The 12,254-nt window shown below is 38.1% G+C and overlaps 1 protein-coding gene across 1 annotated transcript in view; it reads right to left on the bottom strand.

Annotated features, from left to right (window-relative positions):
• GTF2A1L (general transcription factor IIA subunit 1 like) overlaps nucleotides 1–11,512 on the bottom strand; it is a 44,243-nt gene extending 32,731 nt beyond the window's left edge. Inside the window, exons 1-4 of the mRNA XM_027555224.1 lie at nucleotides 11,381–11,512; nucleotides 8,660–8,761; nucleotides 8,344–8,467; nucleotides 480–535 (exon numbers count right to left, since the gene is read on the bottom strand). Of these exons, the coding sequence (XP_027411025.1) occupies nucleotides 480–535; nucleotides 8,344–8,467; nucleotides 8,660–8,761; nucleotides 11,381–11,401 (303 nt within the window). The 5' untranslated portion in view covers nucleotides 11,402–11,512. The remainder of the gene's footprint in view (nucleotides 1–479; nucleotides 536–8,343; nucleotides 8,468–8,659; nucleotides 8,762–11,380) is intronic.
• Between the last annotated feature and the right edge of the window lie 742 nt (nucleotides 11,513–12,254).

Here is a 12,254-nt window from a genome sequence, read left to right as displayed (position 1 = left end):
TCCCCAAATCCTAGGGGGAAAACCGACCTCTATTATACAAAGGTAAAAAATAACCAAAATATTCCACTTAAATAAAAAGAAGAACTATGATGTGCCTCAACGCTAGGGGGGAAAAAGTCAGAAAATGCAGCAGATCAAAATCATCTACTTAGGAACCACTAAGTATGTAACATTATACAGTGTATTAAAACTCCATACAATGTAACTTTAGAAATTTCCTAATCTTGTAGGTACAGTCTTGGCAGATGCTAACAACTGCTCTGGAAGATAGGAAAAGTTGGTGAGAAAATATTACATCTGAAACTCCTGACTTTTTCCAACACCTATATTATAGAAGCTATTTTTGTCTTCCCATCCCTTACGACATCTTTCCTCATTCAACTAAAGTTTTACAAATTACATCTCTGCCCAGCCTTCAGCCACCATTCACTAAAACTGGGGCATCTCTTTTAAAAATATATCTTAAATAAGCTACATACCAGTTCTGCTGTGGTAAAACTGGGACGAGTTCTACCAGCAGGAATAACAAACGATGCTGTATAGAAAACAAAATAAATATTACGTAGTCATTAGATTTTACCAATTTAATAAAATTGCTCTAAGTATACCTTATTTTTTTTAATGCTTTCCATCACTAACATTTCAACCATGATAAATTCTATACTTTCTGATTCCAAGTGAGGTAAAAATAGTTAATCATATCTTTTCCCAACAATTTCAGATAAAGACTTTACAACTAAGTCTTTAAGTACCAAAAGAAAATCCCATTGCAATCAAGTATATTGTACTATAGAAGTCCATAAGAAAACAGCTAGGTTGTCTTTAGGAAGTCAATGTACCTCCATCACAACTTTTCATAACAGAAAAAAGTAATTTTATGGCATTTTTCCAAGCAACTATACTTTGAGCAAAAAAAACCAAAAATGTAAACTACCATAAACCATTCTAAGTTTTAATAGGTTCAAAAGAAATTTCAATTCATTTATTTCATGAAAATTTATTTATAGTACTTTAGTCAAGTAATTAAGCAAACACAGACACACAGTTTTAAGAGTAAATCTAAAAGAACATGTCTCCTGAAGTCTCTGCAGTACTTCAGGTAAACTGCGAAGAAAAATATGACAATAAATTCTTAGAAGAACACCAACTCAACCTGCATTAAACCTGTCATCTCATTTATCTTTATTTGCACCAATTTCCTATGCTAACTGTCCCTTTGGTTATTGTACATCTAGAAGGTTGGCCAAATGGTTTTAAATGCAACTGTTTAAAAATAAGTCTAAAAAAGAACAAAATAATGTCATCTGCAGCAACATGGAAACCTAGAGATTGTCATACTGAGTGAAGTCAGACAGAGAAAAACAAATATATAATATCATTTATATGTGGAATCCAAAAAAATGGTACAAATGAACTTATTTACAAAATACAGTCACAGATGGGAAAACAAACTTACAGTTACTAGGGTGGGAGAAGGTGGGGGAGGGATAAATTGGGAGAGTGGGAATAACATATACATATTACCACATATAAAATAGGTAATTATTAAGGAGCTATTGTATAGCACAGGAAACTTCTCAAAACCCTGTAATGACCTATATGGGAAAAGTGAAAAGTGAAAGTGAAGTCACTCAGTCGTGTCCGACTCTTAGCAACCCCATGGACTGCAGCCTACCAGGTTCCTCCGTCCATGGGATTTTCCAGGCAAGAGTACTGGAGTGGGGTGCCATTGCCTTCTCTGCTATATGGGAAAAGCATCTATAAAAGAGTGGATATATGTATATTTATAACTGATTCACTTTGTTGTACAGCAGAAACTAACACATTTTCAATCTACTATGCTTCAATAAAATTTATTTAAACATCAGTCTAAGAAACAGTTACTAGAAGGATCTTAGTTGACCAATATAACCTTAAACCTTATCTCAAGGTTCATTGTATCTCCTTGAACCTGACTGTTAGAAGACCATCTCTTTTCTTCAATGAAATAGAAAACATTTTTGCATGTTTAAGCAGGCATTTTTTTTTTTCACATATTGTATTAAGGAAGACTTGGAAATGGCAACCCACTCCAGTACTCTTGCCTGGAAAATCCCATGGACGGAGGAGCCTTGTAGGCTACAGCCCATGGGGTCGCAAAGAGTCGGACACGACTGAGCAACTTCACTTTCACTTCCCCAAAGATCCATTTCTGACATAGAGTGGCTCCATCACACACAACAAATAGCTCAGAAGAGCAAATTTTTTTAACTAACCATTCTTGTCACATTAAGACAACAGAAGTGAAGCTACAGAGACTGATAGTTAATGAGGTACAAAATTATTTTTATCCTCTGCCATCTATGGCTTTGCTTATTAGCAGGCATTCTTTTAGAAAGGCTCAATTAGAAAGAACTGGAGTGGCAGGAACACAATGGTATTAGTCTTAATTAGCTGAAGTGAGCAAAGCTTAGGCTGGTACAGCTTAAGTCACAGCCTGAGAGGAAACAAAAATCTGTTAACATACTGTCTGCAGCAATTAAAAGAATTTCTTGAGGAAAAATAGCAACAATTCTCCCCTTTTAAATACTCTGAAATAAATCCCAGAGGATAATTCTCTCTACTCATGTAAATCAAACAAAGCTATAAGAGAGTTTTAAGAGTTTCTTTATAGTCATCAAAAGAACTGAACGAACAAAATTTTATAGTAAAGTTTCACGCAGTTCCTACTGAATTTTGATACTAAATTCACAAGTTAAATTCACCATTCATACACATTCACAAGCCTGAGCATTTGGGGCAGGGTATTGTTGACATCTGCACTGTGGCACAAAGTCACAGTGATTAAAACCGAAGGCACCGTCACATGAAGTAAGCCTGGAAGCACCAAACCCTACTAGTGCTCACTGTATTTACTCTCCATGGCTGTTCACTCACAACTAAAAAATAAATAAAACCAACAACAACAAAACGGTTTCACTTAAGAAGTTCCTTGCTGCTAAGTCACTTCAGTCGTGTCCGACTGTGTGTGACCCCAGAGACGGCAGCCCACCAGGCTCCCCCGTCCCTGGGATTCTCCAGGCAAGAGCACTGGAGTGGGTTGCCATTTCCTTCTCCAATGCATGAAAGTGAAAAGTGAAAGTGAAGTCGCTCAGTCGTGTCCGACTTCTAGCAACCCCATGGACTGCAGCCTACCAGGCTCCTCTGTCCATGGGATTTTCCAGGCAAGAGTACTGGAGTGGTGTGCCATTTCCTTCTCCAAGAAGTTCCTTAATGTAACTATAAATAATTATTTTTACTAAATTTCAACCCTCAAGTATACTTCCTTTTAATATTCTGTATGAGGAAACTGGAAGAACATATAAAGCATTTCTGTAGCATACAGAAGTCCAAGGAAGTACAATGAGATGCAATGGTGCTATTGTTTAACTTGGGAGCTGACATAGCTAATTTCTTTTTTTCAAGAAATACTACTTTCACTTGAAAGAAAAACTGACAGTAACCATGCTTCTTCAAAGCTGGGTATATGGCAGTTTTCTGAAAATGAACTAAGTGTGCCCATCACTTCAAAGAAAAGCAAACTGACAATGTTTGTTTAGGGATGATAAAATTCAAGTTTTCAAGCAAAAATTAGAATTTTGGAAACTATATCCACAACAGTGAGCTTCATTGCTTTCTGATACTTAGAACACTTTTCTGATGAGATGTGGGGGGATGATAATGACTTTTTATCGTGTATCATGAACAATGTGTCAAATATTTAACTCAGTGAACCAACATTTTCCAAGTCATCAACATATGTTACAAAATTACACATAGGTTAAAGAGTCATTCAAAGTGCAAGATACACCAGGGAACTTTAACAAAAAGTCCACTGATATGGTTTCAAAAAGTCCACTGATATTGATTCTACTTTGCACCTAATCTCTCAAAAGCTACCACTTGTTGAGTTTTACCTTAGTACCAAATTACCTGAAAAAGCTATTAAAATACTCCTGCTTTTTCAATTATCTAACCGTGGAATTCAGACTTAAATTGAAGAAAGTAGGGAAAACCACTAGACCATTCAGGTATGACCTAAATCAAATCCCTTATGATTATACAGTGGAAGTGAGAAATAGATTTAAGGGCCTAGATCTGATAGATAGAGTGCCTGATGAACTATGGAATGAGGTTCGGGACATTGTACAGGAGACAGGGATCAAGATCATCCCCATGGAAAAGAAATGCAAAAAAGCAAAATGGCTGTCTGGGGAGGCCTTACAAATAGCTGTGAAGAGAAGAGAAGCAAAAAGCACAGGAGAAAAGGAAAGATATAAGCATCTGAATGCAGAGTTCCAAAGAATAGCAAGGAGAGATAAGAAAGCCTTCCTCAGCGATCAATGCAAAGAAATAGAGGAAAACAACAGAATGGGAAAGACTAGAGCTCTCTTCAAGAAAATTAGAGACACCAAGGGGACATTTCATGCAAAGATGGGCTCGATAAAGGACAGAAAGGGTATGGATCTAACAGAAGCAAAAGATATTAAGAAGAGATGGCAAGAATACACAGAAGAACTGTACAAAAAAGATCTTCATGACCCAGATAATCACGATGGTGTGATCACTCACCTAGAGCCAGACATCCTGGAATGTGAAGTCAAGTGGGCCTTAGAAAGCATCACTACGAACAAAGCTAGTGGAGGTGATGGAATTCCAGTTGAGCTGTTTCAAATCCCGAAAGATGATGCTGTGAAAGTGCCACACTCAATATGCCAGCAAATTTGGAAAACTCAGCAGTGACCACAGGACTGGAAAAGGTCAGTTTTCATTCCAATCCCAAAGAAAGGCAATGCCAAAGAATGCTCAAACTACCACACAATTGCACTCATCTCACACGCTAGTAAAGTAATGCTCAAAATTCTTCAAGCCAGGCTTCAGCAATACGTGAACCGTGAACTTCCTGATGTTCAAGCTGGTTTTAGAAAAGGCAGAGGAACCAGAGATCAAATTGTCAACATCCGCTGGATCATGGAAAAAGCAAGAGAGTTCCAGAAAAACATCTATTTCTGCTTTATTGACTATGCCAAAGCCTTTGACTGTGTGGATCACAGTAAACTGTGGAAAATTCTGAAAGAGATGGGAATACCAGACCACCTGATCTGCCTCTTGAGAAAACTGTATGCAGGTCAGGAAGCAACAGTTAGAACTGGACATGGAACAACAGACTGGTTCCAAAGAGGAAAAGGAGTACGTCAAGGCTGTATATTGTCACCGTGCTTATTTAACTTATATGCAGAGTACATCATGAGAAACGCTGGACTGGAAGAAACACAAGCTGGAATCAAGATTGCCAGGAGAAATATCAATAACCTCAGATATGCAGATGACACCACCCTTATGGCAGAAAGTGAAGAGGAACTCAAAAGCCTCTTGATGAAAGTGAAAGTGGAGAGTGAAAAAGCTGGCTTAAAGCTCAACCTTCAGAAACGAAGATCATGGCATCCGGTCCCATTACTTCATGGAAACAGTGTCAGACTATTTTTGGGGCTCCAAAATCACTGCAGATGGTGACTGCAGCCATGAAATTAAAAGATGCTTACTCCTTGGAAGGAAAGTTATGACCAACCTAGATAGCATTTTGAAAAGCAGAGACATTACTTTGCCAACAAAGGTCCGTCTAGTCAAGGCTATGGTTTTTCCTGTGGTCATGTATGGATGTGAGAGTTGGACTGTGAAGAAAGCTGAGCACCAAAGAATTGATGCTTTTGAACTGTGGTGTTAGAGAAGACTCTTGAGAGTGCCTTGGACTGCAAGGAGATCCAACCAGTCCATTCTGAAGGAGATCAGCCCTGGGATTTCTTTGGAAGAAATGATGCTAAAGCTGAAACTCCAGTACTTTGGCCACCTCATGCGAAGAGTTGACTCATTGGAAAAGACTCTGATGCTGGGAGGGATTGGGGGCAGGAGGAGAAGGGGACGACAGAGGATGAGATGGCTGGATGGCATCACTGACTCGATGGATGTGAGTCTGAGTGAACTCCGGGAGTTGGTGATGGACAGGGAGGCCTGGTGTGCTGCAATTCATGGGGTCGCAAAGAGTTGGACACGACTGAGCGACTGAACTGAACTGAACTGAATCGTGGAATATTAGATTTTCGTCTTATATGTAGTTTTGCTAAAACTACATATCAAAACAGATTAAATTTAGAAATAGATATGAGAATCCAGCTGTCTTGAATTAAGCCAGACATTAACTAGAATTGCAGAAAAGTGAAACAATACCAATCTTCCCACTAAATACTTTTTGTTCTAGAAAACAGTTATTTTAAACAAATATATATTAACATGCAATCACTTTTTAAATTAATAAATCAACATTTTAAAAAGTCTCAGCTTTAACTTCTAATATGCCAGATATCTATAACCCAAAAGAAAAGTACTTTGAGGTTCTCGATTTCAAAGTGTAAAGCATTCCTGAGTTACCCCCCCTAAAAAAAAGAAAAAAAAAGCTGACAATTGAAGATACAGCAAATTATTAAACAAATGGATAATACAGTCAAAGAAAACATAATAAAATTTGTGGAATAGACAAAGGCAAATGACTTATTCCATTGTAGATTTAATTAGAACTTGTTATCAAGAGATGAAAAGGTTGTAGAAGTTTAGGTTATCTTAATCAGGCTTTTAAAAGCATACAATGAGAAGACATAAAAAGCACTTCCAATTTTATGAGGTTATTTACTAGGCACTAGAGTACCTAGAAATGAAGATGGAAGGCAGTAAGGCCTATAGTGCAGTTTTACAGGACACACGTGCTTCCTCTTCACTTCATTATGAATGAAGCAGGAGAGAATAAGAAAAACTATCTTGTTTAAATGTAATTATGTCTATTATTCTAACCTCTAAGAAAGAAATTAGAATGAAGTGTTGAGTGAAAGTCAGCTAGATATATTAGTTGCAAGACTATTTTGTGATTTAAATCATTGGTAATATTACCATCTTGCGGCAAAATCTAGTATTGCAATTTTGAATGACAGAAAGTGGAAGTGTTCTGGCTATTCTTTTTTCAAGAACTACACTTTTGATAAAATTCAGTCAAGTATATTACTCCTCCACATTGACCACACTCCAAGCCACTCCTAAGGAAAAAAATCTTTAAAGTTCTTTAATGATGAAAAAAAGAGTAAAAGAATGTTATTTAAAGGCAGAAATAAAAGGAATGCCCTAATAAAACAGTAAAATTAAAAATGAAAGCATAGCCAAAAAAAAAATTTGATGGAAAATGTTTCAGTGTGTCAACTAAGTAATTAAAACTGCTATGGCTAACTCTTACAGCGCAATATTCTACATTTTAAGCACAGAGTCAGATAAAAGCTGTTTGGTAACTCAACACTCTTTGCTGGTTTCATTTTTATAAGTTATAATTGCTACCACACTTGAATTCTCTCATCTTGTTATAGAGAAGGTACAAGCCTACTTACTATTGTCCCTTTGCCTTGGCCCACACCAGTTTGTACTGACAATTTAATCCACCCTTACAGACATTAATCTATCGAATTCCAGCTAAATCAAATAAAACCTACTTTGTGTGTGTGTGTCTGTCTGGGCATGTCTGTATCTAGGCGTGTCTGCTGGTGTGTGCCTCTGTGTCTGTCAGTGTCTCTAACTGCCTGCTTCTCTGTGTATCTGTGTATCAACAAGAAAATGTATACACATACATATATCAGGACAGCATAATGATCGTAAGAATCAGGGGAGAAAAAAGAAATAAAGGCTAGAAAGACATAATAGTATTGCTAACAGCTAATCTTTTCCAGTGTAAACTAATAGACATATTATGGACAAATATTTCCCTTAAAAGCAGAGATCTAGATTCACTAGGATCAAGATTAGTGACAATACATGTAAGGTCCATTTCTAGCCATCTTCACAAAAGCTCCATTTTGCTTCCAATTCAATGGCAGATTTATAATACATACAGACAGCAAGAAAAAAGAGTGCATAAGCTTGCAAGTACCCATCTTTCCCTCTGCTTCTTTACCAACGATGGCTGGATTACTCCTTGACTACAGCCAATTAAATTTTCTGAAATAACCAGAGGGCACTCCCAATAGCCCATGAACTATATAACTGTTCTTCTGAAGTATGGCTTTGTCACCTTTTGGGACTACAGAATTAAAAAAAAGAAAAATAGTTTAAACAACCTAATTTTCTTATCAATAATTACATGGCAGTTATGACTTATCCTGCATTCATTTATTTAACAATGATTTTTGAAGTCCAAGCCCTCTTACCTTAAGAATATTACCCTAATTCAAAACCACCACCAAAAGAGAATTTGTTACAAAGACAAATACTACTAATTTACTAACTGTATCCAACCTGCTGATGATTGCAATGTTTGGTGCAAGCTGTGTGGCAACTGAAGAGTGAACAGAGGTGAATGAACACTATTTCTGAAGAAGTCTTCTGTGGCTTTAGATTGCAAAACCTTTGTTTCCCAGAGCTGCAGAGAGAAACAAAATGTTTGCTTTAAAAAAAATTAGGATATTTACTGCTATTCTTTTAACTTTTAAATTGTCAATTGAAATCTCAATAAGTGGGTAAGTGTTAAATGCTAATTAAGAGCTCTGAATTATAGTTTAACCATTTTTTAAGCTGAAAAAACAAAAGACAGAAACTTTTACTGTCTACAAACCTGCTTCAAGTCTTTTAAGACTTGTTCTTCCACACCTTCTTCAGCAAAGAGATCCCTTACTCCTTCAATCACATCTTCAATTACAGATCTGTAAAGTTTAGCCTACATAAAAGCAATTGTTAAAAGTTTTACATTCAAGTTTGAGTATGCCCAGCCTTAAAAAACATGAAATGTATACTTTCTAATCTTACACTTAAAGAAAAGCCACCACAAGGATTTTCACTAAATGCATCCTATTCCCAGTATAGTCTTAGCTTTTCATAAATTGTGTTAATTTCAGATCCATAGTCTCAGTCTATCTATAAGGCTGAATCACAATGAGTGTGTAGGCTGCTCACTCAGGTCTGACTCTCTGTGACCGCAGGGACTATAGTCCGCCAGGTTCCTCTGTACAAGGGACATTTCAGACAGGAATACTGGAGTGGGCTGCCACTTTCCTCCTCCAGGGATCCTCCCAGCCCAGGGATTAAACTGGCATCTCCTGGGTCTTCTGCACTGCAGGAGGTTCTTTACCTGCTGAGCCATCAGGGAAGCCCTGAATCACAATACTACAAGAAAATACAAGGTACAAATCTCATCAAGATGTATGCTTGTTTTTATGTTCCCTGACTTCTGTGTCAGTATTTAACCTCCCCAGTCCTTTTTAAAAGGAAATGAATTTAAGGCAGGTGGAAATGAACCTTTTGTTTTTCAGTTTACTCTTTACTCAAACAGATCAAAAGAGAGTTTTTAGAGTTTATTATTTCCACAAATGTAAATAAATTCCAACTCATAAATTTGGGGCAGGCATTTACAATAGTCACCAAAGTGCTTCCCACTTCCAAAACACACATAATCCAAAAGATATCCTGAACCATGGTCAAGTAAACTGCAACAAAAAAAATTTCCTAAGAGGGACAGAAACTAAGAAACTAAATGAACCTTATCCTTCCATAGTCTGCAGAGAGTAAGTAACATTCTAAAAGCAGATTTTTATCAGATTAAAAATTGGTCAATATCAATAGAAAAATAGCCCTTGTGAAATAAACTCAGTCCTTCAAATCTATGTAAACTGCGCTTCACTTCCACCATAATCCTGGCAGTCCAGTGGTTAAGACTCAATGGTTTCACTACTGGGGGCACGAGTTTAATCTCTAGTCAAGGAATGAAGATTCACTGCAAGTCATACAGCATGGCCAAAAAATAAAATAAAATTTAAAAATAAATAAAATTTAAAAATTAATAAATGCAAAAAAAAAAAAAAAAAAGAGCCACGCTAAGTATTCTAACAATACTGACCTGACCTAGTGGACTGATAGGAAATGACAAAATAGGAATGTAGTTGAATTGCTCTTATTTCAGCAATTAACAGGCCAAATTGAAAATTCTGTTATTCAAGGACTGCTTTTTCATACCACTCAGTAAATAAATACATTCATGCCAAGAGTAGTTAGGCTTTACACTTATCCTTCTGAGGACGAAGGGTAAGCCTATAAATAAGCCAATCAACAATATTTTAAGTAATATGTTATTCACAAATATAAACAGTAAGATTAGGTGCTCTAGATTAGTCACTTCTTCTAAAACAGTTTACCCTGATAAAGGAGTGCTAAATTGAGGCTTCGGTGTTGGTCTCAGCTAGTGTGATCACATTTAAAGCGAGGGGGAAAAACTGCTAGGGATAAAAACATCTTTTAAGATCTACCCTCAGAATGTAACAGCAGCCATCAAAAATGACCCATTACGACACAAAATTTCAAAAGCAAAGTAGGAACTGAACGTACTTTCTCTTCTAGGACTACAGTTAGACTTTATGTTTATCTTCATTATAATCAAATGGTATACATGGTAAATTCAAGTATAATTATTTTACATATCTTAAAACACACTAAAATCAGACAATGGATACACATTATGATAATAACTTTTCTCAAGACATTAACCATTTTATGCTGTATATGTATAGGTGGAACCCATAAAATACCACAGATCTGGACAAACTACATTGCCTTTAACCAAATGTGAACTTTTGACTTGAAATGAACTGAAAATCAACATGACTCCTTGCCTTTATCTTTAATTCAGGTTTTTAAGATTGATAGAAAGTCTCACAAGGCCATTTAACCTATCAATTCTCATGTGAGGTTTAGGTACTCCTTAGCGGTAGGAGAGCAACGTCTCCGTTTATCAATTTCAATTCTACACTTACACATTAAGATACTTACGGATGGGAAAATGGAAGGATGAGGGAGACCTCTAAAAATATGTGTTGGGGTAACAAAGTATCACATTACCTGTTGTATCAGGTAAATAATACAGCTTAGAATCAACAGCGGCCATACTAAAATTAAGGGCTACAATTAAAAGTACAACTGAATTTAGTAATTCTAAACACATAGGAAACTGGAAGGGCTAAGGTGCATTCCACCTCTAACCACCATCCCACATCCGTATTCTAGAGGACCTCAGTTTGGATGAGAAGCGAGAAGGAGAAGAGGAGGGACATCTGCTCTTCTGATGAGAGCCAGATCCAACTTCCAGGTGAGCTACTGGCTCTAATCCGTGTCCTCCAACACGGAGGCGAAGAACAGCCGAAGCCCCTACGAGAGAGGGCCTCTGAATGTCTGTGAAGGGCCAGGAGGAAAAAAAGTGGTGTGCGGAGCTCCACTTCCATGACCGCAGGGTCACACTCCCCGCCCACGGGGCGCAGGCCAAGAGGCCATGCTGATGATCCTCACTTACCACCCAGTTGACGCAATCCATGACACCGGCTCCAGCGCCTTGCTGCTTGCGCCTGCGCAGCACCTGCGGCGCATCACCGAGGACGGCCCCCTGTGGGCTTTGAATGTGGGTGCACGTTGTCCGTGCAACTACGTCAAGACGCTGCGGGCGGGGCAGGGGAGGAGAGAAGGTTAAGAAACCGATCAGGGTTAACTGGAGATTCTGTGCTGAGGTAGTGGAGAGGTTGGTCTGCTGGAGCAAAGAAACCACCGGTGTAATCAGCTTTGGGCTGTTCACATGACCCTTAAAGAGCCTTTATTTTCTCAAGTTGTAAAATAAAGGTTACCAAAATAGGGAATGAGCAATGCAGTGGTAGATCCCAGTTCACTTTACCTTTGAAAAGAGAGGAATTAGAGGTGTCTGTCTTCTACTAATTTTCATTCCTCTCCTTAGGCCCTACTCACAGCTGAACTCCAGTATGTAACAAGAATCTAACTCTTCTAAGATGGGTTCTCAAAGTGTGGGACAGCAGCAACCGCTTCATCTGGGAAGCTGTTAAAATGCAAATTATTGGGTCCCACCCTAGACTTTACTGGGCTTCCCTGGTAGTTCAGCTGGTAAAGAATCTACTTGCAATGCAGGAGAACCCGGTTCAATCCCTGGGTCGGGAAGATACCCTGGAGAAGAGTTAGGCTACCCCTCCAGTATTCTTGGGCTTTCCTGGTGACTCACTCAGACAGTAAAGAATCCGCCTGCGATGCGGGAGACCTGGGTTCAATCCCTGGGTTGGGAAGATCCCCTGGAGAAGGGCGTGGCAACTCACTCCTGTATTCTTGCCTGGAGAATCCCCATGGACAGAGGAGGCTGGTGGGCTATAGTCCATGGGGTTACAAAG

The sequence above is a fragment of the Bos indicus x Bos taurus genome, chromosome 11, assembly GCF_003369695.1.
Source record: "Bos indicus x Bos taurus breed Angus x Brahman F1 hybrid chromosome 11, Bos_hybrid_MaternalHap_v2.0, whole genome shotgun sequence".
NCBI classification, from domain to species: Eukaryota; Metazoa; Chordata; class Mammalia; order Artiodactyla; family Bovidae; genus Bos; species Bos indicus x Bos taurus.
This window is presented reverse-complemented; position numbering and strand designations above follow the sequence as displayed.